The sequence below is a fragment of the Penicillium angulare genome, assembly GCF_028827245.1.
Source record: "Penicillium angulare strain IBT 27051 chromosome Unknown utg000009l_segment0_segment0, whole genome shotgun sequence".
In the NCBI taxonomy this organism is placed as follows: Eukaryota; Fungi; Ascomycota; class Eurotiomycetes; order Eurotiales; family Aspergillaceae; genus Penicillium; species Penicillium angulare.
In genome coordinates, this window is record NW_026623168.1 from 732,347 (window position 1) to 755,585 (window position 23,239).

At 45.1% G+C, this 23,239-nt stretch overlaps 9 protein-coding genes across 9 annotated transcripts; 6 read left to right on the forward strand and 3 right to left on the reverse strand.

Moving 5' to 3' along the window:
- Nucleotides 1-211: 211 nt before the first annotated feature.
- Nucleotides 212-2,146, forward strand: N7478_011817 (uncharacterized protein; the record flags this gene model as incomplete). Its single annotated transcript, XM_056928031.1, is given in 3 exon segments — nucleotides 212-217; nucleotides 243-1,358; nucleotides 1,370-2,146. 3 exon segments carry the CDS (start codon nucleotides 212-214, stop codon nucleotides 2,144-2,146), a joined length of 1,899 nt encoding a protein of 632 aa, XP_056773758.1.
- Nucleotides 2,147-2,366: 220 nt separating this feature from the next.
- Nucleotides 2,367-2,787, forward strand: N7478_011818 (YVTN repeat-like/Quino protein amine dehydrogenase; the record flags this gene model as incomplete). The annotated part of the gene is made up of 2 exons (XM_056928032.1): nucleotides 2,367-2,729; nucleotides 2,773-2,787. 2 exons carry the CDS (start codon nucleotides 2,367-2,369, stop codon nucleotides 2,785-2,787), a joined length of 378 nt encoding a protein of 125 aa, XP_056773759.1.
- A 1,370-nt stretch (nucleotides 2,788-4,157) lies between these two features.
- On the reverse strand, nucleotides 4,158-4,736 carry N7478_011819 (uncharacterized protein; the record flags this gene model as incomplete). The annotated part of the gene is made up of 1 exon (XM_056928033.1): nucleotides 4,158-4,736. One exon carries the CDS (start codon nucleotides 4,734-4,736, stop codon nucleotides 4,158-4,160), a length of 579 nt encoding a protein of 192 aa, XP_056773760.1.
- Nucleotides 4,737-5,469: 733 nt separating this feature from the next.
- On the forward strand, nucleotides 5,470-8,148 carry N7478_011820 (S8/S53 family peptidase; the record flags this gene model as incomplete). The annotated part of the gene is made up of 4 exons (XM_056928034.1): nucleotides 5,470-6,020; nucleotides 6,098-7,054; nucleotides 7,109-7,445; nucleotides 7,504-8,148. The coding sequence occupies 4 exons, from the start codon at nucleotides 5,470-5,472 to the stop codon at nucleotides 8,146-8,148; spliced, it is 2,490 nt and encodes an 829-aa protein (XP_056773761.1).
- Nucleotides 8,149-8,432: 284 nt separating this feature from the next.
- Nucleotides 8,433-8,828, forward strand: N7478_011821 (uncharacterized protein; the record flags this gene model as incomplete). Its single annotated transcript, XM_056928035.1, has 1 exon — nucleotides 8,433-8,828. One exon carries the CDS (start codon nucleotides 8,433-8,435, stop codon nucleotides 8,826-8,828), a length of 396 nt encoding a protein of 131 aa, XP_056773762.1.
- A 921-nt stretch (nucleotides 8,829-9,749) lies between these two features.
- Nucleotides 9,750-11,489, forward strand: N7478_011822 (uncharacterized protein; the record flags this gene model as incomplete). The annotated part of the gene is made up of 1 exon (XM_056928036.1): nucleotides 9,750-11,489. One exon carries the CDS (start codon nucleotides 9,750-9,752, stop codon nucleotides 11,487-11,489), a length of 1,740 nt encoding a protein of 579 aa, XP_056773763.1.
- A 611-nt stretch (nucleotides 11,490-12,100) lies between these two features.
- N7478_011823 (uncharacterized protein) lies at nucleotides 12,101-13,737 on the reverse strand (the record flags this gene model as incomplete). Its single annotated transcript, XM_056928037.1, has 7 exons — nucleotides 12,101-12,132; nucleotides 12,326-12,349; nucleotides 12,406-12,501; nucleotides 12,578-12,922; nucleotides 13,005-13,103; nucleotides 13,175-13,367; nucleotides 13,462-13,737. The coding sequence occupies 7 exons, from the start codon at nucleotides 13,735-13,737 to the stop codon at nucleotides 12,101-12,103; spliced, it is 1,065 nt and encodes a 354-aa protein (XP_056773764.1).
- Nucleotides 13,738-15,571: 1,834 nt separating this feature from the next.
- On the reverse strand, nucleotides 15,572-17,102 carry N7478_011824 (muramidase family protein; the record flags this gene model as incomplete). The annotated part of the gene is made up of 5 exons (XM_056928038.1): nucleotides 15,572-16,080; nucleotides 16,134-16,289; nucleotides 16,343-16,476; nucleotides 16,549-16,814; nucleotides 16,878-17,102. 5 exons carry the CDS (start codon nucleotides 17,100-17,102, stop codon nucleotides 15,572-15,574), a joined length of 1,290 nt encoding a protein of 429 aa, XP_056773765.1.
- Nucleotides 17,103-18,647: 1,545 nt separating this feature from the next.
- On the forward strand, nucleotides 18,648-22,827 carry N7478_011825 (glycoside hydrolase; the record flags this gene model as incomplete). The annotated part of the gene is made up of 9 exons (XM_056928039.1): nucleotides 18,648-18,864; nucleotides 19,058-19,115; nucleotides 19,168-19,236; nucleotides 19,316-19,409; nucleotides 19,463-19,754; nucleotides 19,816-19,920; nucleotides 19,978-20,118; nucleotides 20,194-20,491; nucleotides 20,544-22,827. The coding sequence occupies 9 exons, from the start codon at nucleotides 18,648-18,650 to the stop codon at nucleotides 22,825-22,827; spliced, it is 3,558 nt and encodes a 1,185-aa protein (XP_056773766.1).
- Nucleotides 22,828-23,239: the final 412 nt, after the last annotated feature.

The window sequence follows — 23,239 nt, forward strand, 5'->3', positions numbered from 1 at the left end:
TGCTGTTGTGATGTGGCTTTCTCCACAACACGTCATCATCGCAATTCTCTCTCGATTGGCGTGTAATCAACTTTTCGTTCACAATTGAAGTCAATGGGAGAAAACTTAAGGATATTATGTTCTAAGCTTCCAGCGTGAACTCTGTCTTTGCGATGGGGGACTCCCACGCTCTAAAAGATTCCGCCATCAGGTGTCAAAGGGCCTTTCGGCAATGCCTGTTTGTTCCGTTATTGAATGATCAGAGTTGGGTTGAAAACCGACTGGGAGACTTTAATCTGTGGCTTACAAATCTCCGAGTTCTGAAACCTGGCCATGCATCACTCGACTACCGACTTCGTGACCGGGAAGACCTAAGGAACGTAATTGCGGGTCTCTTACAGAGCCTCCACGGATTCATCGAAGCATGTCGCGTGCCTTACGAGCCTAGTGATAGTGATCACGAAGTACAAGGCAGTGATGGGTCAGCTTCCGCTTGGTCAGACGTTTCCGACTCGGATAAAGGGTCAGAAAAAAGACCAGTCTCCTCTATCTTTTCTGACCCAACAAGCGGGGTCGAATCAACACTCGATAGACTGATTCGTCTGGGTATGGTTATTAGAAAGTCTGGAAACAAATTCCGGCATGAGTTGGCAGATCGCGCTCTAGACGTGTCTTATTATCAAGACTTTAAGAGGCATCTTGAGCTTGTCCTTCTAAACGATGCAAATAGACACCACCTTATACATATAACTGGAAGAGCAGCTGAGCAAAAGATACTCACACGTGCCACTGCGCTCGTCATCAAACGAAGACTTCTTGACCCTGGCCAGCTGACAGAATTTCAACAACGAGCCATACATGCAAATATTATTCGACGAAATAGATTTGATTTCGCCAAGAAGAGGGAACTGAAGGCGAATCCACGGGACTCAGAGCCGATGCTGACCAAACAGCAACCAATTAATGCTGAGCACAAAGCGACAAATCTGGTTCCTCAAACAGTTGTGTCAAGATCACAGTTCAAGAAATACGAAACCAAAAGCCAAGTGACCATTTCACATCCTTCTATGGTGGAAACAGCAACTCGAGTTGGTACTATCACCACACCGGTTGAGCCCACACCCTCGAAAGCTGCAACAAGAATCACGAACATGTCATCAACAGGCCAGAATTTAGATTACCCTCCATGTCCACAGCTTAAAGACTTGAATGATGCATCCTTTCAATGTCCTTTCTGTTGTCGACAGCTGCCCAGGAAGTACCTGGAGAAATCTGGATGGCGGTATGAGTTCCCCAAACAATCACCTGGCTTCAATTGGCTATTCACTGATACTTATCTATCAGATCTCACGTCCATGGAGACATTATGCCATATATCTGTATTTTTCAGGATTGTGCAAATAAAAATGAATTCTATGAGTCGAAGGAGGAATGGATGCAGCATTTACGTGCTACGCATAGCGAGAAATATTGGCAATGCCCCTTTCCGAACATTTGCAAGAATACACCCGAGTCCCGATTCACAACGGAAAGTGATTGGATTCACCACATGGCGACTCATCAAACGGCAGGTAACCAGACCAGGTTCAGCCCTACACAGCTCCAAATTGTTGCTGGAACAAACACCATTCATGACTGTTCAATCGATCGATGTCCGTTGTGTGGATTTTCAAGTCCAGCTAACAAAGGAGCAACGATAAAGCACATTGCGGAACATCTTCACTCCTTTGCTCTTAGATCCCTTTCATGGGAAAGTTATGTTGATGAAGATCAATCTGCGGCCACTCAAGCGGTGGATGACAAGTATACACCGTCCAAGACTTCCGATGACAGCCGTGAAGTTTTTGAAAGCGAAGATCAGACTGCCACGGCATCTGACGATTTGGATACTTATTTGGACCAGTTCGCTGGCGTGATTACGCACTGGAAATCCCTTGTCCTGAACAGCAATATACCGTCGTACTACAAAGACATCTTCAAACAAGTGAGTAGGATGGCAGACAGTCTTCATGCCTCAGCAAAAATGAGAATAGAGCCAATCGACTCTGATGCAATACGAGGAATGGAGACTGGCTTGTTGGATATATGCTGGATCTTTAAACAACTTGAAGAAGCCGCGCACTCCGTTTTTCACGATGAGACGTATGTGCCCCGGATGATAATTTGATAAAAATAGATATCCATCACGAAGTAACCCCACACTGACCGCTAGATTCAGAATGGCCAAGAGGCTCCGTGAATTATACATAGAGCTTGACGGTTCGATCGCGGCTCTGGATGAACACACGACGTTCTCAAGTTGGGGAGTTCAAATTAATTCAAATCATGATACTACTAATCTCTCGACCCCTGGCAAACACGGAGTCACCGAAAACGGGGCCTATATCATGACTGAGACCTCATTAACTGTAGAAAGTTATTCCACGGACATTTGGAAACTTGCCTTTGGTCGACTGGAGCCCAAAGAGCAGCAAAGCCTCATCCCTAAACATATGACCAATCGCACAAGCGACAACCTGCCAGAAAGCTCCACGAATATTTCGCCCAACTTGAATGAGATCAATCAGCTAGCAAAGGAGATATACAACGAAGAAGACAAAAAAGAGCGCATTATTACGCGAGAGTGTGCAAGAAATATTTGCAGTAGTGTCGCAGCATGCAAAGACATCCCTCGTCTATTTTCCCCAGTTTATCGTGATTCAGACCGTTTTGCAGGTCTCGGTTGGCAAGCTTTATATCTGGGATTGGATGTAAGTGATCGCCAAGAACACTCAAGACCAAAAGAGTTAACAGGTCGGGTCACAATAGATCGCAAAACAAGATTCTCGCATGAGAGACTCTTTGCTTGATTGTTTGGAATTCCTCGCACATGTGCTGGAGCGATGTGCAATATTTGAAAAGAAAATTATGGAAAATTATGGATTTTACGCTTCCAAGAAAGATCATATCCTTGACGCTCTTCTAAAAAGCTGCGAACTTATTCTTCAGTACACGGCTGAGCTGCGGTCTTATTTAAGCGGCAGTTCAATAAAACGGACATTTCGAGATATCACTGGCACCGGAAAGAAACGTCGCGCAGAGATTCAATCCACCGTCAACTTGTGTATAGAAGCATTGGAATTACATTTACAACATGAGGTTTTCCAATCTCAACAAATGGCCAATGATATTGAAATACCTCGATCCATCTAGAAGAATGATAGAAAAGACGGTATCAGAAAATACCGGGAGAATGACGTGTTGGAGCCTTGAATCTCGTGAATATATGATTTAGAGAAGTGCGGTTTGAGAACTGCAGATAATGCACTTGATGGATTAAACGGTTTCCACAATCAACAGTGCCTGCTTCAAGTTGGGACTCCCGAGGTCAGACTCAGGTCCTTCAGCACATTTTAGGATTGACGGAATCATAATAGGGCAGGCCCATTTTCTTACTACATGGCGGAATGAGAATAGGGAAGTCCACAATTGTCCGCTCGATTTCTCATTCCCTGCACGAAAGGGACAAACCTTGACCAACATTCCTTTTACAAGAGAAACATGCTGACTGCTTCAATGCAAGCCACTTTTCATGGAATTTTGTCAACTACGGATGGCCATTGGTCCATGTCGTTGAGGCAGTCGAAGCCAATGCATATCTCTCTTCAAAGGGCTTTAAACAGCAGTTGGGTACAGACCCTTCTGCTACGGTCGACGGATTACTTCCTGGATTATGTTGAGGTTGCAGGTCGGAGGCAAAATTACTCTTCATACTGAGTTATAAATCTTTCTAGTAATATCCCAATTGTTGTTCTGTTATTAGAAAGAGTAATCACACACCTTCTGCCATTACGAACGCTTCTCCGTCGCCATCACCAGCATCGTAGAGCAGATCAAATTTGGTATCCACGGCCTCAGATAGGTTGACTGCATATCTAATATCCGTCTGGTCCTCATCATTGTTGAAAGTAGCTCCCTTTGTATATGTTTCATGGTCGATATAGTCGGTAAAAAGTCTTTTCGATAATTTGGTTATTCGTATGGCCCAAATGAAATCATCTGATCCTCTATATGAGGCTGAGATCTTCCGTGTATTCGAAACAGTGTCATCGTTGCTAACATCGATTATACCAGCAACCGAACTTGAAAGAATTTCAGCTTTACTCAAAATGATCGCGACCAGGGGCCTTCCCAGGTACTCACATGGTAGGACCGCCGTGGAAACTGGTTTCTTCGGTTTTGCCGTATTTTCCGCAGGCTCCTCGGGCAATCATGAGCCCAGTTATCATAAACAAGGACCACCTATTCAGCAAACTGGCATTTCGCTTAATATACCTTTGGACATGTTCATCTTCCACACTGTCCTCCAAATAACCCTCTGTTGGTTGGATAATCTGAGCCTCTAAATCAAACTCCGCATAGTTGCTAACCGACCGTTGGAAAGCAGCCCCGGCGGCCCCACCAACAGCAATTCCAGGGACCATACCAACAGGGAGACCAACGTCGCTATCGACTTTATATTCTCGACCTCTGCCACTCTTCCATTGAAAGTCATCTTTTCGAGTCGTGTAAACATGGACATTTGGGGGAAATCGTTCAGGACCATCTTCATTCACCACGGAATCAAGCTTACGAAGGCTTGGGATAATCGAACCAAGGCGTATAGGTCCCATACCATCTTTGGGCGGGGGATAATGTTGTTGCCGCAAAACAAACCAGCAATTTTCCATTTCTGAGGTGTTATAGTCAGAGATAATTCGGCTTCGGGAGGGGTCCATGATTTATCACAGGAGGTTCACTGCGGCTGAGGTGGGGCTCGAGCGCCCATAGTAACGACCAATGGCTTGTTGTTTTTTAGCGCTTTTCATGTACTCCCTAGTCCGTACATTGCAGGAATATGCAAGAGAAGACTGACGTGTCAAGTCCGGTCACATTATCACCGCCATAATACCTTACGGTTCGTTACGCCCACACTTGCGCTTTCCCAGTCTGTTGTCGCACAAAACCTTACTTACCCCAGCACATAGTATACCCATGGATGCACATCTTCTCCATCATCAAAATGGTAAAGAAGCATGAATGATAGTTAACCATCAGGTATGTTTGAACCAGTAAAATACCGCGTGTCGCGTGAATTGGCTGATTGACTGTGGATTACTTTCAAATAGGCACCATGATGGAGGTTCACCTACTAACTCACGTGTGTAAGCTACTTTCGGCAAGGTTTATGGACCTTTCCATCATTCGGACTGGGAACTCGAAGGAAGACAAAGCGTATCGAGATTTTTGCACCGCTTGCGCTGCGGAAATGTTTGACATTGCGAGCTTGGGAAATGGGTCTGATTACTCGAACCCGAAAAATATCAGACATATCCAAAGTCTCCTGCGTAAGCTGGACCGAGTCTGTTCATACTTGGTATGTAAGCATAAAGCTCCAAAGTTTAACCTTTCGAATGGGTTTTGACCTCGACTATTGACAAAATAAAGTTCCAAACCTCCTCGAGGTCTTTCATGCCTTCGGTTGGGCATCAGAATCAGATTGGTCATCAAGCGGGATACCCAAAACCGGACCAATCACAATCATCATATCCATCGCTTCAAGCACTTGCAGCTATACAACATGCATCGAAGATTCCGAAATGGATTACTGATAGCCTTCAATGCTTCGCAGTATCCAGCGAGAGGGGAGTTGCAGCCAGACAAGATCAGTTACTAAATAGTCTCAAAAGGGTCGCAGATGAGCTTCACAACCATCAGGCAAATGATGATGATGATTGGAAGTCCGTTATTGAATTGAATATGAGCAGTGATCAGACCGATAGAAGCCATCAAGTGAAAGCTCTTTATCAAGTTGTCACTAAACATGGAGTCTGCAGCTGTGAACCAAAATCCCAACGTCCCATGCCTACATATCTTGGCTTAAACGAGAAAAAACTATTCGTTCATGTTGAGGAGCACGTTACTCCATTTAAACTCTTTTTCAGGGGACATTCGCCCGATATTCATATCAACGGACCAGTTGCACTATTTCGAGAAACGGTCATACGGATCAAAAAACGCTCGTAAGTTTTACGTGACTTTGCTATTGCCACCATTTACGCGCGAAGTGAATCTACAATCTGACATCCCAGACTAATAGGAAGGCTACATTCTCAGATAAACCAGAAATCCCACCACCAAAAAGAGACTTCCTTGAGATCCAAGACAACCTTTGCAGCATAATTTCAAGAGCCAGCTCGCTGCTTCCTCTTTATTTTTATATTCAAGATGACAAACTACAGCTTGAAGGACCCAAGGGGCAGTCAAAACACTGGATTGGAGACTCCCACATTTCCCTGACCGAGCTCTTGGGCATAAAAGGATTCTTCACATCGAGAAAGAAAAGACTTCATCTATCACACCTCGCAGCAAAGGCTGCGTGGGAATGCTACGATTCTGGATGGATGAAGAACGGGTTAGACCGACATGATGTTCACTTTATGCTAGAAAAAAGCGACTGCGGCAGGCATAAACAATTATCTTCAGATGAACCTTTCCTAACTGCAAGTTTCATCAGCCATGACAAAGATGAAAGTGGATGGACTGACCCAATTGCTGAAAGCTTGAATATTCATAAATGTCCAAAGATTCTAGCAGTCGGGATTTTGCTGCTCGAAATCGAACTGGGTCGTGGTATCGATGAATATAGACATCTTATCCTCGAGGGAGACCAGACTCCTGACATCAATACAGATTATATGACTGCAGTTAATGTGATAGACAGAATGTCGGAAGAATGGGAGGAGCGAGGAACGACTTCTCAGCATAAAGCCATCATCAAGGCGTGTTTTAACCAAGACGTTCTACGAGGTTGTGAAGATGTCGATTCTCAGCGGGCAGCTCTTTTGACGGAGATTGTTGTGCCTCTTGAGTCGCTATTCAGATCCCAATGGGAAGGAGAGGAGTCTCAGATTCTACCGATCATTTACAAAGACATACCAGATTCCTTGCATACTACCGAAGGCCGTGGGCCTGTTGCACAGCTGTTTTCAAACATCGAAGAATCGGTGCCAGAGCCATTAGAAATTGATACTATGGGAACTACTATGACAGTCTCGTAAGTATGACATGCTTTGCGTTGTTCAATCACGGGACTGAACGTTATCTATAGCGATGCAAGTTCACCCTCGGACAAATGGCTTGAAAGGATTGACAAAGAATTTTGTTCTCTTCTGCGCGCAAAGTCAAAAGCAGATCGCAAGTCTTATGCGCCGGTCAAAATTGCAGTCCTCGATACTGGAATTCATCCTCAACATTACAACGTCAGCAATATTACCGATTATAAAGACTTCGTCAATCCTTTGGGTCAAGGTAAATCAGACTTAACTGGTCATGGTTCAATTGGAGTCAGTCTAACCTATAAACTACTCCCTAATGCCCAAGTATACGTTGGTAGAGTCTTTGAAACTTCACAAGCGAACAACAATACGCCAGTCTTTTTAGCTCAGGTAAGTAAACGGGATTCCCAGAAGGTTGATTTTCAAAGCATCTGTTAACTATTTTCAGGCAATTCGACATGCCAAGGATGTTTGGGGCGTGGATATTATTACAATTGCATCTGGCTTTGAAGATTCTTATGCATGTATCCGCGACGAAATCATCTCGGAGTCATCGAATCCACCGCTTATATTCTCTGCTGCGTCAAATGACGGGAATATGGGACCTATCGCATTTCCTGCCTCCATGCGTCAATGCGTGATGTGTATGTTCGCCAGTAACGGACATGCCAAACCGACACAACTATCCATCAACCCATCTGCACGAGAGAGCGGGGGCTCTAACTTCGCCATTCTTGGAGAAGACGTGGAAGTGCGATTTTGTGATTCAGTTCAACCTCGTCGGCACAGTGGTACTTCGATTGCAACATTCATTGGAGCAGCCATTGCGGGTGTCTTGCTTGATTTTTCTAAGCAGCCTTTTGGTCAACAAGTCGTCAACCCGTATCATTTGAAAAGAATCGGGGGCATGTCTGCTGTATTTAAGAAAATGTCTGTCGAAGACAATGGCTACAACTGCATTGCACCATGGTCCTTATTTCGCAGTATCTCTATTCCTACCACGTCATGCGTTAATTCTGAAGACCGACGAATTATACGACGCGATGAACTGTGCAAAAATATTTCGAATTTCCTCATAGATGCTGGGTTGTGACGGCCGTGTCGGCTTATGCTACAATTTAAAGTTCAATTGCTATAAATTTTGTACTTTGTGCATCTTTTCCATTTTTGTCGTTCTTGTTTTTGCTATGCTCGTCCATATCCAGCATGTCAGAGCCTGATAATGAGGCGCAGCAAAGTATTTAAATCGCAGTGATTTTGCATCATCCGCGAACCATGCTTTCATGCAACTAATTTTGCAATCTGCCGTGGAATTAATATAAGAGTGCTAATCTCTCACTTACGCGGGTCAATATTCACTACACATATTCTAACGCCATGGCCCAGTTAGTCGGGGTCGTGTCTAGCGCCATCACGTTCACGGCTCTAGCTATACAAGTCGGCAAGTCTGTTCAAACCCTCAAAGACTACTGGGATTCAATGCGCGACGCGCTTGATGATATTCAATGGATTTTGCGAGAGATTGAGATGTTCAGTTCCATAATGGCTCATATTGAAGCGGACTTAGCCCGGAAAGTCGTCTTGGTAGGAGCGTCAGACAACCACCATGTTTCGCAAAGCCTGAGCATCTCCGAAGAGGCTGTGGAAGGATTAGATCCTCTTTGCAAGAGCTTAATGAAGGCTTTCAGCACATCTAGCCGACTACGCCGGTCTTACTATGCCGCAAACAAAGTGCTACGTCGAAGGGAAATTGAGAAGCAGATCTCAAACTAAATAATGTGATCCGACTGTTTACGTTATTCCAGCAATGCTACATTAGGTGTGTCATAATAGATATCTGCATTAAATGTTGTATATGGGCTTGTGCTAATTAATCAGATCGCTCACGCGTTTCCAGCCAGACTTGATTGCTAGTGCAATGATGCGTCTTGAAGTAGTGTGTTCACACACCGCTGCTTTGAGCTCTGCTTCAGCACATTATGGTAGGTCCGATGTGGTCGTTAGATTCTTTGGAGGCCTATTGATATTCCGAAGAGGGTATCTTAGTTCCGACTGAGCCGTCGGCGAAGGTGCGGAGATTAGGAAAAAATCGGATTTACTGTAGCAATAACGAGTAGATCTACGACTACAGGAACTCCGGTTTATGGAAGGGTGCTTGACGTTGGACAGTGTCACTATGCACGCGACGAGATCGGTGTGTTGGAGTTGCATAGGGGTGTGTCGCGTCTGCAATTTGGAATTAACGAGTTGGACAATATCCGATTCCGATTCTCATTTGGACTTGAAAGGTGGCATTTCTCAGTAAACAGGGCAGTCTTTCATCTACCATATGATATACAGTACAAAAACAAAGCGTGTGTTGACCAGTAAAACACCAGACCTTCATTGTCGAAGTAGATAGCACGTGATGACACGTGATTCATTGTAAAACAGATAAACACGATCAAACAGACCAAACATGTCAAACAGATCCAATATTCTCTCATAAACGGTCGCTGCCCTCCAGCACTGCTCAAGAACAATACTCTTTTTTGTCTCAGCGCAGGAATCTTGTCCTTCTTTCGCTTTCCCTTCAAATGGAGCCGGGGGTCCTAGGTATCAAGTCTGGTTAACGGCCCTTTCTGCAAATAACAAACGAACCTGGGCACTATTATTATTCTTCTCAACCTTAAAACGCTCACACACGCTGCCAAAATGCACTCCATTGCATCTCTTCCCGTGGAATTGATCTCAGAGATATGTAACCATCTTGATCTCCAACAATGGTTCCATCTGAGGTTATCATGCCGCGCATTGTACAACAGCTCACTCGAGAGTTTCGCGGAAACCTATTACAAAAAAATCCGCTTCATTGTGACAAGCGAAAGTCTCCACAGATTGGAAGAACTATCCAAGTCAAATGTTCTCCGGGAGCACGTCCAAGAGTTATGGATGATACCAACTGTGTTCGGTGGTACTGAGGAGCACATGGGCATGGTTTCAATATCATCAAAGAGCTGCCGACAAGTGAAAGGCGACGAACTGAATAACCGACATGCTATCCACAAAGCTATGCTCGTGGATAACTCCAACCTCCTGGAATCGGAAACGCTCAGTGTTAGACTTCGGGCATGCTTGGACTCATTTCAAAACCTTCAATCAATAGGACTTGCGCATTACACAACAGAATTTTTGCTTGACCCACGTCAAGAGACAGTTCCATTCCTGGGAAGGCGACAGATGATGAGTCGAATTGATTTCCGATTCGATGTTTACAGTCTGCGATCCATGAACAACTCTACTAAGGGTAGTCCGAGAAGGCAGAAAAACTCGTTGGCAGTATCGAAGCTCCTCCTTGCGTTATGTGGCTCAAGATGCAGACCCCGAAAGCTATATACCTGCGATTCGCATTTTTGTGGTGATATCGGCCCCAAACTCGCCCTCTCTGAAGAGCATTTTGAGTCCCTACTGTCTGCTTTGAACGGCCTAGAGGATCTTCATTTGTGTATCGATCTCAATCAGCCCCCCTGGTTGAAGCTCATCACGCACCTGGCACCTCGATTGGAAAGACTGACTTTTTCGCAAGATCATACTAATATGCCTGCCTATTCCGTAGAAAGCTACATTGGGAACACGTTCCATGAAATTCACTTCACTCGACTTCGAGAGCTTCATCTTCATGAGCTGGCTATCTACTTCAACCCTCTGAAATCGCTCTTACTGAGTGTAAAAGAAAACCTGGTCATTCTTACACTTGAGCGGGTGACAATACGCAGCGAGGTGTTGAGATCTGCAGATGAAACTAGTTCGCAACAAAGCGAGCCACCGGTGTTTCCAACATCGCCAGGGCTTCATCCAACATCGCCAGTGTTTCATCCAGAATCGTCACCGTACCCCTTTCGACCAACAATGCCATCCTTTCGACCAACAATGCCATCCTTTCGACCAACAATGCCATCCTTTCGACCAACAACGCCATCGGGCACACCCCTGCCAGTAAACGATCCGGAACCACCACAATACCCTCCCCCATCCCCACAACATTCATCGACTTCCGAATCATCCGAGCCAATGATAGAAAATCTAATAGACTACTGGCCATCCACTTATCACCCATATAGCCCACCTAGATACGCTCATATTTCACTCTGTCCAACCCGGGAAACTGAAATTGAATGGAAGCGCCACGAAAAAATGGTGACTTGTATGTCTGGACTTCTGAACATTATAAAGAACGACCTATCTCTGGAAAATCTCTCATTGGAAGATGTCATCTGTGACGGAAATTATTATTATTTCAGAGGATTCAACGAATCGGCTGGAACAAGTGGCCGAGTGGACTTTGACAGTCGCAACGCTGGTATCTTGTTGGGAGAATGGATTTCCAGTTTGAGGCCCGAGGCTTCCTATCCGGGATATCGCGTTCTAGAATTTAAGGAAGATGAAGGTGATTAGTGCTTCCCTACTTAGCCACTGCAGATACTGATGGAATTTAGAAATGGAAGATTGGTTTGACAAGATGATAGGAAGAAACAGTGGCTTATTCAATAGGTTGGACTGTGACTGCAAGGAAAAGAAGCGGCCGTGGGGATGTCCATTTGGATGTCATCGATACTAAACAGTATTCAAATGTTTGAGTAATACATTTCACACATGCATGTCACACCTATTGTGCATTTAAATCTTGTGGTTCTCAATTTTCTTCCAAGGTTAAAACATTGAATTCTATATTTAGAGAACGAAAAACGAAATGTTTATCATAAGGGGAAGCTTCAGTTTCAAAGCAAGTGAATACTACCACATGATTGATATTAACATTGAATACTCTGAGTCCTACATACAGTAGTACTAGTATACTTGTCGCCTAGTCACCTATACACTCCCAATAATTCCTATAGAGTACTTACTACTACTAAGTACTTATCCACAAGCTATAATTTTTGCAAGAACTCATCTGGCAGTGCGAATGAAGCCCAGATCTTTTTATTTCACAAGTTAAAACACACAGTACATTTGACAGAAAGGAGATAGATGTATGCCAAAAGGAACGTGAAGAACGTAAAAGATCAAATGTTGAAGCCAAAGAAGAACCCGAAACCTGATGACCAAATAGTCATAGACAGAATATCATGGATTCTAAGCATTGCCTGTTATTGGCTTGTTAATGGGTCTGCAATGCCCATTGCCGAAGTTACAATAGGTTAGGTACACGCCTAAAAGTTTAAGGTTAGTCAAAGTCAACGAAACTTGAAAATAAGGCCTTGAGGCACCATAGGACCTCTCCAACTCACCATTCAACCAGTAGGTAAATGAGTCTAGAAAATATCAGTATGAATATTAAGCCAAAAGTCTGAAGAGAAGTAGATCATACCGTTGTTTTTCAGAGGCCTGTGCTCGTTGACATCAGTTTCCCCATTATCTTTTATTGCAAGCTTAACGCTGCCGACCCATCCATACTCGGTATCAACTAAGTAGTGAAAAGGAAAAGTTCGTGGATTAGCGGGCCGAACGTAACGTCAAAGGCTGAATCGCACAATACTAACCTCCTGCATATGATCCAAATGCAGCTTTTCCATGGAAAAGCTCATGCGCTAAAAGTCGCTCCCATGTGTGAAAGATGACTGACTCAATAAAACTTCCTTCAGAGAGGAGCTTGGTTTGGCTTGTCTCGTCTTGGTATTGGTGCATTTGATACAGCAGTATATTCCATGCGTCATCGCAGAATGTAATCCAGTCATGTTGAACATTGGCGACGTCCTTTGGGGCGTCTAGCACAAAGGCCGCGGCGTCCCTTTCGGGGCTATCTTGAGTGGCTGGCATTATGCATATATTATCGGTCACTTTATCCGCCCGAGGGCTCAAGTCCATATCTTTGATCATCCAAGCCTCTATATATATCATTAGCGGGGATGAGCTCACTAATAGGTCTGTACTACCTTATATCAGAGTGGACTCCATGAACACACTTACTTGAATCAGTAGGGGACAAGACCCATTCTGATGGGTTACAGACCCAACGCCAGCGCATTGTGTCATCTGTCAGACCATTTGAAAGGATTGTAGCAATTTCTAGATATAATGCTTTAGTTCTTACAACCTTGGAACACTCTGCTCTTCTCTAGTCAATGAGTGTAACCTACCGCTCAATCGGTGCGCCCGAGCGCTTCCTACCTTCACTGCACTGGCATCGTTCCAGTCAAAGGTGCCGTATAAGGTCGTGAACAAATCCATCATCCGCCTGTGATCGTCAGCCATGGGTGGAGCGCCGCCAATCGAGATGCCGTAGTCGATGATTTGGGCGGTGACAGCTGCGGTTTGTTGCCCATGTTGGGCCTAATATCATCATTGCTGTTAGTAACGATAGAATGCCGCATCTCAGTTTACACTGTTGCTCATAGGCAGAGAGCACCGGAGTATGGCCACTCACGACAGCAGTCAGTGCGTTCAAGATGGTTTGCCAATTATCCAAATTCATCTTCTTCTCGCAGCTATCATGCATCAACATTTTAGTGTTTCTCGGCAGCGGGCTGAATTCAGAAGCACTGGCTCGCTCAACGAGAGGACTCAGAGGGTCATCTTCGAATCCGTACACCATGGAGTTGTTACGAAAAGGGTGAGCCTGTGCAGTCAACAGGACTTGCGCAAAAAGAAGGAACTGGCCAATCTGGGCCAACAAGGCCCGTCCAGGGTGCCCAGAACCCATGATTAGGTTAAACGAATGTAGAATGAATGAAATGAAAGTTGGTCAAAATGAGTGGACGGTTTTCGACTGGAAAATACTGGAGGATGGGACCAACTATGTACAAATTTCTCCGGTGCGGGTTAAACCAGGGATTGTGAGAATATTACCAACCTGTCAAGGAAGCTGTTATACCAATACCAATACTGGATGATACGACCCATATTAATGTCAACCTCCAGTGAGAAGTATCTTCACTGGTATTTTAATTGCACAAAATGGAACCCTTTTTCGTCTCCACACCTAGGTCCGAAGTGGGTATACACTCAACTGCAAGCGAAGGGGCCGGGTTATGGAGGGGGAAGATCCTCTGTCACTCAAAATATCATTTATAATTGAAGTGGATAAAAGGGTGCACATGTGGATCCCAGTAGTAGTAATTGAGGTCCATTGCCTATTTGAGAATAGTGACTAATCCCCTAGCTGGTGGAGCCTGTACCTAGGCTATTTCGAACATAATTCGGACCTTCCCCGTCCCTTCTACGTACTACTAGAATCGGAAGATTCGCAGTCACCGGGGCCCGTTGAAGCGATCGGTAGATCCAAAACGGTGCTACTGCATAGTCAGATGTACTAGTAGATACATAGGCTTGGTTGAGCTCGACATGGCTGACTAGGGAAAACGATTGTAACCCAGGTTGGGTCAACATTTTAATGCGCTACGAATTAGTGGGGCCAGGGGGTCCATGGACCCTGTGCACTAGGGCTATCACTAATTTCCATAAAATATCAAGTGCTATATGGTCATAATTATAGCAGGGCAATATGTGCTAGTACAAAGCGAATGGACTGAATGATGTCTATTTTTCGGCGAGATTCGTGAGAAATTCTCAAGTTGCTTACTTGATTTCTCAAACGAACATATAGACGGGAATTATCAAAGGAAACTAGTGCCTTCAACGAACTGAAAGTTTATTTCATTTGGTTCCGGAGTTTTGATAATCGTATGCAGGAGGCCTTCGGAGGGACTGCATTCAACATTGCTCAGCGTGCTTAGCCCTGAAGTGGTCTGATCAATATATCTGGTAGGCTAGGTAATGTTGAGGATGGTTTTAGGAAAATTGTGCGAGGAGTGAGGGTCATTAACTGGAGTTTCTCAATCGACCTAAATTAAGTTCCACAATCAGACTTTGCTTCCCTCGGTCGCATCGAACAGTGGGGCATCCTCAGTTGCAGGGGCTACAAGGACCGCAGGGGCTGCTTTGGCGGGGCGCAGTGGAAGAGCAACTTCCTGATAAAAATAGCTAGGGTGAAAAAAAATCACATACTCGAATTTAGATAATAGGATAGGTAACCGACTTACAATTGCTGTGTGCAGCCCTGCCACTACTATCACCTTCAACATTGAATTCATCATGATGTACATACTGTAGTATAGCTACATGGAGGAGGTCGGCCAGCGGGTATGTTTGGATGTTTGGATGTTTGCTTGTTTTGAAACACTCGATGATTGGTCTGAGAGTGGGCTCCCTACATGTACGTAGCATAGCTCCCTCTCTCTTCTTCCCTTTTCCTCGGCGTTGTTATTCGTTGTTCTTCGCACCTTTCTCCATTCTGGTGGATCGTAGGCACCTCATCACACATACTACCATAGTGGGCCGTTTTCAAAATTTACTTACATACTATGAAGCCGCTTAGAAACTAGAAGAATGATTTGATGTTGCCGAATTTCAGCATAGAAATTATTTGACAAATGACATATTTTGATAGTAGTATTTACAACTCAGTTGAGCAACGCGTCCGAAGTAAAGATCCTACACGAGATCGCAGACACTATATCATCTTGCTCTATGAGCCTCTAGACTGCAACGCAGTAGTATAAATTAATCTCGAGATCAGTGCAGCTGGAACCAACAGCTGGGTTCCACTTAAGAAAGTTAGCTGCGGTGATATCGTATTCCTCCTCAACAGTTTGGCAGCTATCGCCCTTCACGACCTTGTAGTACTTTTTGCAATCAGTTGCAATACCGCTTTGTACTGGTGATGGTGTCGATCCAGTACCGGTAGCGGTGGTAGTGGTAGCCGTTGTAGTGGTAGCAGTTGCAGTAGCAACACAGTAGTAGACGTTAACCTCAAGATCGGAGCAGCTGGAACCAACAGCTGGGTTCCACTTAAGAAAGTTGACTGCGGTAATATCGTATTTCTCCTCAACAGTCTGGCAGCTATCGCCCTTCACGACCTTGTAGTACTTTGTGCAATCGGATGCAATACCGCTTTGTACTGGCGACGGTATCGATCCAGTACCTGTAGCAGTTGTAGTGCTAGCAGTTACAGCAGTAGCTGTAGTGGCTGGTGATGGCGTGAATCCTATTAGAAGTTAAATGGGTTTGACTTCCGTGTGGACGAGAGGGACAATTTACCAGGAACACCAACACAGACGTCCACCTTGAACCACAGGTTGGTACAATTGACACCGGTAGCTGGATTCCAATCATAAAATTGAGCTTTAGTAAGATCGTACTCGGATTGAATCGACTGGCAGGTGTCGTTGCCGGAAACGTAGTGCCACTTGTTGCCTGTTTTGAACATCATTAGATTATATTTGGGGGGTTGAAGGGAAAAGACCTACATTTTGAAATGACTCCTGATTGAGTAGGCAAGGAAGAGACCGAGGAAGAGGCGGGTGTGGAAGTTCCCGTCCCATGTTTCCGCACACAGACATAATCGCCTTCCACCAGACCTTTGCATCCCGTGCTGATAGCACTATTGGTTCTGTTAGTACATTGTAAACTGTGTGCGCTCTTCACAGCAGGATATTAAAGCAGTGGCACTCACGGATTCCAAGCATAGAACTGCTCTAGGGTAAAGCCCATGTACTGGTCCTGGATACTATAGCACGTATCACCATTCACTACTTCGTGATACTTGGTACAAGACTTGGTGATACCAGTTTGGACTGGTGCAGCAGATCCACTAATGGTGAGGGTAGTAGCGGGCGTATCAGATGTTACTGCCGAGGTGGCTACCCCGTCAGGCCCTGAGACGCAATAGCTACTCCCCGTGATCAATGTACATGTCGAACTGTCTTTCAGCGCGGGATTCTGTATTCACTTTCGTTAATATTGCTGCTGATATTGTATAAAAAGAACACAAGAAGGATATACCCAATTTTCAAACTGTGTCTCAGTGATACCGAAGTAATTTTCCACCATCTCACAAGTATCTCCTGACGCAACATCATTGGCGAAATAGTCGCAGCTTGTGGTCAAGTCTCCGTCTGTAGGTCCAGTTGCAGTAGGGCCATTTGTCCATCCATGCCCACTTGCAGCAACACCAGTAGTTGCCGCAGCAGCAACGAGGAGATGTGTGAGGCGAATGTTAGATATCATTGTTTGCCGAGGATTGGATGATGTGAAGATGGTATTCGAGAAGATTTTAGCTACAACCAAGATATAAGGCCTTCGGAAGTTTCTTGCATTATGAGATTCAAACGCCACCTAATCAATGTCTGCACTTCGTAGTATGCGTCTTTTCTTCGATATTGGCCCCATTTTATTCACTTTCCTACGTGCCATACATATCTCGGTTCCAAATTATCGGAAAGCCACATAGATCCGCTTGAGGTTGAATTCGCAACTGCCTCCACCTCCTACTAGTACAGCCTCAAACTGTGGTTTCGCCAACAAAGCTCACTAGTAATCGAATTAACGCCTCGGGTGCGAGCTCTTGGCACCCTAATCCATGTTTTCCAGCAAGCTAATATGTCTATTTTGGGTATTGATCGGCATCATGGCCTCGGTGGCTGCTGGAATCTCGGGCCGTACGGAAATTTGATCAAAGAGCCCTTCGGCAAAGCCGGAAATCCACAATCCTCGGTGTCGATTTTCCCCACATTTGTTTTTTTGGACCAATGGTGAAAGGAAATGCCAAAATTACATTAAGAGTTCAGGCCCCTTTTTCTCGAGCCAATACTAACTTTCAGGAACGGCCCCTACATGTATTCAAGCCAAGCAAAGCTAAGCAGTGGGTTCGCCCCTACCTGGCCCCCCAAGTTATCACTAAGGGCCATTTAGTGGAGCTTGAAGATTTTTGAACGCACTATTTACCAACAATTGATGGGCATAAGCTTCCCTGGCTGCAGGTACGATTTTACGAGCAATTTATCAAATTTCTCCCCGATTCTTTTGCTCCTTTTATAAAATGTCGAAAAAGGAGATTAATTCACACTATGCACAAATTTGAGATACTTGAGATACTGCTTATTGAGAGTCACGTCGAGTTGAGAAAACAGTATCAAACGCCTTTAATCCATAAATGAAGCGCCCACATATATTGACTCTGAGATTTTCCGGATTCAAAATAGCCGTCAGGATTCTACACTGATCTCTTCAAGCTTAGTGGCTCTTCCATATCAGCTCCAAATTGAAGAGTTACATTTAAAGTCATTAGCCGTGTAGTGGCGATAGCTTGGATAAGTAGATGGAGACGAATCTGAGGTCAATGCACCTTCAATTATCTATGGTGGAGCTCTAGAAAGGAACTAAAAAAACTTGGTTGTGGAGCTGTAAATTCAAAAGATCCCTTGATCGGCACGACTCTAAGGCCAAAACATCTATCTGGTGGAGGCTACGAGTTGTTCGATTATCCAACCGCTAGCTGCGATGTGGTTTACTCCGTCAAACTTACCGAATACACAATACATGTCATGTAAATTGTGAAAGATACATAATTGACTCCATATTCGCACCTGGGCAACTTACCTAGTACTATGTACTCAAGTGCCCCACCTGGCCATAGGTTTTAAAGACACGGAAAGCATCGATTATCTTATATGTAGCAGGGAGCCTTTGGAATTATTGTATGTCCTCCAATACACTCGTTTTCACTTTCATTCGTTTTGAACACCCCTTTCCATTCATTTGCAGGCCCCAAGTATGAGGGGTCTGTCTCTGGCCAGAGCTTTGGCTTTATTGCCATTGCTAGTCACATTCACCCAAGCCGAAGACGCCAAAGGCACATCCGGCTCATGTTCCGAAACTTCGAAATGCGTTTCAGGGTGCTGCTCTAAGGCTGGCTACTGTGGCTTTGGTGACGACTTCTGTGGTGATGATGTTTGCATCTCCGATTGCGATGCACAGGCAGAGTGTGGTCGTAAGTCTCAGGCAATCCTTTTCAGTGTCGCTTTTTGTTTATGACCTTCACGCTCTTGCCATTTCAGTAGAATCAGAGGTGATGAATTCTTGCAAAATTCAATCTTGATTTCATTCCCCTCTACTGTTTCTCTAAGTTCCAGAACGCAGCGTTTAACAGGCCATGGATTCTCAATCAACTGACTTTTGACTAGCCTATGCACCGGTCGCTAACACTACTTGTCCTTTGAATGTATGCTGTTCACAATTTGGGTAAGTGCTCGATCGATTTGGTAAAATTTGAGACGTATACTAATGTGAGCAGTTTCTGCGGTACTACTGAAGACTTTTGTGGCGACGGTTGCATCAGTGGCTGCGATGCCGTCGAACAACCGTACGTAGTTTACCAATATTTGCAAGCTTGATAGGACCTTCAGCTTATGTCTCATTAGATCATGCTCTGGAACTTCTAGTAAAAAGGTCTACGCAGGATATTTCGAGGCCTGGAACTACCAACACGCTTGCGACAACCTTGAACCCAAGAATATCGATGTTACACCATGGACGGTAGGTCCGAATCGTAACATGACAACAAAAGTTCGCGCTCACAATTGCTTTAGCATCTTTACTACGCCTTCGCTAGTATCTCTTCTGATGATTCTACCATCGAATTCACCTATGATAATGATGAAACATGGATCCCGCAGATGGTCGCCTTGAAGAAGAAAAAGCCTTCCCTGCAGGTCTGGCTTTCAGTGGGAGGTTGGGACCTAGGTGGTTTAATCTTTTCCGACATGGTTCGCTTCCCAGGAACCCGCAAAGCTTTTGTGGAGTCCGCTAAGAGTACCATGTCTTCTTACGGATTTGACGGAATCGATATCGACTGGGAGTATCCTGCTGCGAGTGACAGAGGTAGGTGATAAATTCTTGCTTCTTTTGAACAATGGAGCCTGCGCTAAAGCTCAAAAAATAGGCGGTCGTGATGAGGATACAGCAAACTTTGTCACCCTTGTTAAAGAGTTAAAAACCGAGTTTGGTGATGATTATGGTATCTCCGCAACTTTACCATCTTCCTACTGTAAGTGCCTGTGTCATTATCCGGAGATTTATGGTTCGCTACTAACATAACCCAAAGACTATCTCAAGGGCTTCAATATCACTGGAATGGCAGATTATGTGGACCACTTTAATTTCATGTCATACGATATTCATGGTACCTGGGATGGTAACAGTGCTTGGACATCATCCGACATCAATCCACACACTAACCTGACGGGTAAGCTTTATCCTTGAAGCACTGTATTATGGCAGGTATGTCTGCTTTTTTCAGCTGGCTAACATCAAATCAAAGAAATCAACGAAGGATTGGACCTATTGTGGCGTAACAATATTGAACCAGCTCAAGTACACCTTGGGCTCGGCTTCTACGGTCGCTCATTCACACTGAACGACACACGTTGCACGGAGCCCGGTTGTCCTTTTGATAAAACAGGCAGCACCAACGGAGGAGGAGAAGCTGGTGAATGTACAGGGTCAAGTGGCATTCTCTCAGACTATGAAATTGCCCAAGTGATGGACATTTATGATCCCAAGGTGACATACAATGAGCAAGCTGCAGTCAACTGGATTACCTGGAATTATAACCAATGGTATGTATGACCCTAACAAATGAAAGGAAGTCAAATACTGACAGTTTTTCAGGGTCTCTTTTGATAATGCTAAAACATTGAAGCAAAAGGCCGATTATGCCAATAGCAGATGTCTTGGAGGTCTCTTTGCCTGGACATTGGATGAGGGAGGTCCCGGGTCCACAGCTAATCCCAACAAGCTTGATCCCTCTGACTCATCAATGTCTGGTGCAGATACCGATGGTGGCAGTGATGGCTCTGGTGATGTCTATATCGCTGCCGATGTTGCTGGAGGTGGTACGAAATCAAACACGGCAACTGGAATTGCCCCTCTGAACATAATTGTTGGGCCTTCCACCCTGCCCTCAACGACGACGATCACCATTGACCCTTTTCCAACATCAATTGAAGTTGCTTGGACGACTACAGTCACCGTAACAGTTGAGGGTACCCCTACAGTTACTACTAGTGTTGCCCGTACGATCGAAACGACCACATTCACAATTGACCCTATTGTTACCGATCAGATCCCATGGTGGAACTGGAACATTACTGGAACCAATGTTACGAAAACATCCACTATTCTCCTCCCAAGTATTGTACTGGGCCCAATTGTATTCCCCGATGACAGAAATCCAGAACATATCACAAGTGGGGATTTTACATCACATACTGTCACGAAGAGCAGGACTATCTACCCTCCGCCTTGGCCATGGTCCTCTACATCTCTTCCTTCAAATGTGCCCACTCCCACTGTGACCTTTACCCAAGGGCCTGTTGGGCCTACCTGTACATCTGGTTGCGGCACAAAGTGCACGAGCTTCTGTGACACTCCATGCTTGAACTGTGATGACTCAAAAAGCAATGAGGGCTGGGTAGATCCAGAGGATCCAAATCCACCTTCTAAAAACTCGAAGTGCACTGGGCCTGGATGTCACAATGGAGAGTGTACAGGCTCTAATTGTCAGAAAAAGGGATGTACAGGCTCCGGTTGTGACGACGGAATCTGTATCGATGATTCATGCAAGGAGACAGGTTGCATTGGCGATGACTGTGGCGCTGACGGGTCTTGCGATGGTGACGATTGCAAGACAGTTGGATGCGAGGGCACAGATTGCAATGGATCGGGTGGCTGCTTCGGAGTTGATTGTATTTCCATTGGATGCATTGGTGCCGATTGTAACAGCAGTACAGGAGAATGCACCGGGCCAAACTGCCACAAGGTTTCCTGCTCTGGAACCAACTGTCAAGATGGTGTGTGTACGGGCGAGGGTTGTGAATCAGAAGACGACGACTGCGAGTCTGATGAGGCTGATGTTTGCACTGAGACTGTTTACTCTACCATCGTCACACCAGCCTCGACATACACAACGAAGACCTCCACCAGCTGTGAGACTATTACTGCTTGCAGTGCCGAGGCCTCGACCACCACCACTACAATCACCGAAGCTGATTTGACCGGCTGGACAGAGTATTGGAATCCTATAATTACTCTCGACACCGCGGCCGCCAGCAGTTTGGCAGCTTCCCTGGACTCTTTATATTCCTCAATCTACCCATCGAGTACAACCACGACTCCAAGTACCACTAGTCCCACTGCTACCTCAGTGAACAGCACCCCGTCAAACTATGCTTCCCCAGGCGCCGATTACTTCTACATAAATGTTTACAGTGATGACTCCTGTAAAGACTATGTGGGTGCTCAATTTGTGCAAACGCCCAGTGATACTTCTTCTGATGGGATTGGGTACAAATGGAATACTTCTATCGATGATGTCGATAGCGGATCTTCTATCTACCCTGCGTATAACATGAAGTGGATGACCCTTGAGATGTACGAGGGGGCAACGAAACCTGATGAGCTTACGAAGGGTGACGCACCAACACTCAAGTCCGAAATCTGTTACCAAGTGGACTATGAGCAAGGTGAGGGATATTGGATACAGTACCCTTCAAGTTCCGCTACTGCCACTACTAGTGCCACTGCCACCACAGTTGACGCCACACCGTCATATTATGGTTCCCCAGGCTCCGCTTCACTTTATTTCGAGGTAGATTACTACACGGATGACTCCTGTCAAGACTACGTCAAAGATAATGCAATTATCTATGGGCCCAAAGTTGCTCCGTCTGGTGGGCAATGGAGCCTATGGGGCTCGGGCAAAGAAGATATTCAAGAGAGTGCATCTTCTATCTACGTTTCGTATAACACGGACTGGATGACCCTTCAGATGTGGGAGGGGGGGACGAAACCTGATTGGATTGGGGAGAATGATGCACCAACACTCAAGTCCGGAACATGTTACAAGATAGACTATGAGCGAGAGCAGGGATGGTGGATACAGAAAAACCCATAGTATGTACTAGTACTTTCTGGTAGCGAGAGAATCAGCGCGCGGCTCATAAGTAATCTATATGGGATTATTGGTCCTTGTCCTCTGCTCGAGTGGCAGTTTCGCATACCCACATTTGAATCCTTGAAACATTGGGCTTCCTTCAAAGTAGGCCTTATAAGCCTGATTGTGCTCAGGCTGTATATACCGTAGTATCCAGATGTCCCCGCATTACATCATGCACCTCTCTACATAGCTTCTTTGTCTCTTCTCTCCCCGTTATCTATACCCGCATTTCTAGATCATTTCGCGCCTCATCCTCTCTCAATATTTCAGAATCTTCCTTTCTAAAATGCACCTATCCGACCGTTATCCTGAAAAGTGCCATAGGGTATTTGACCGGGTGTCTTTTTTTTTTTCTTTTCTTTTCTTTTCT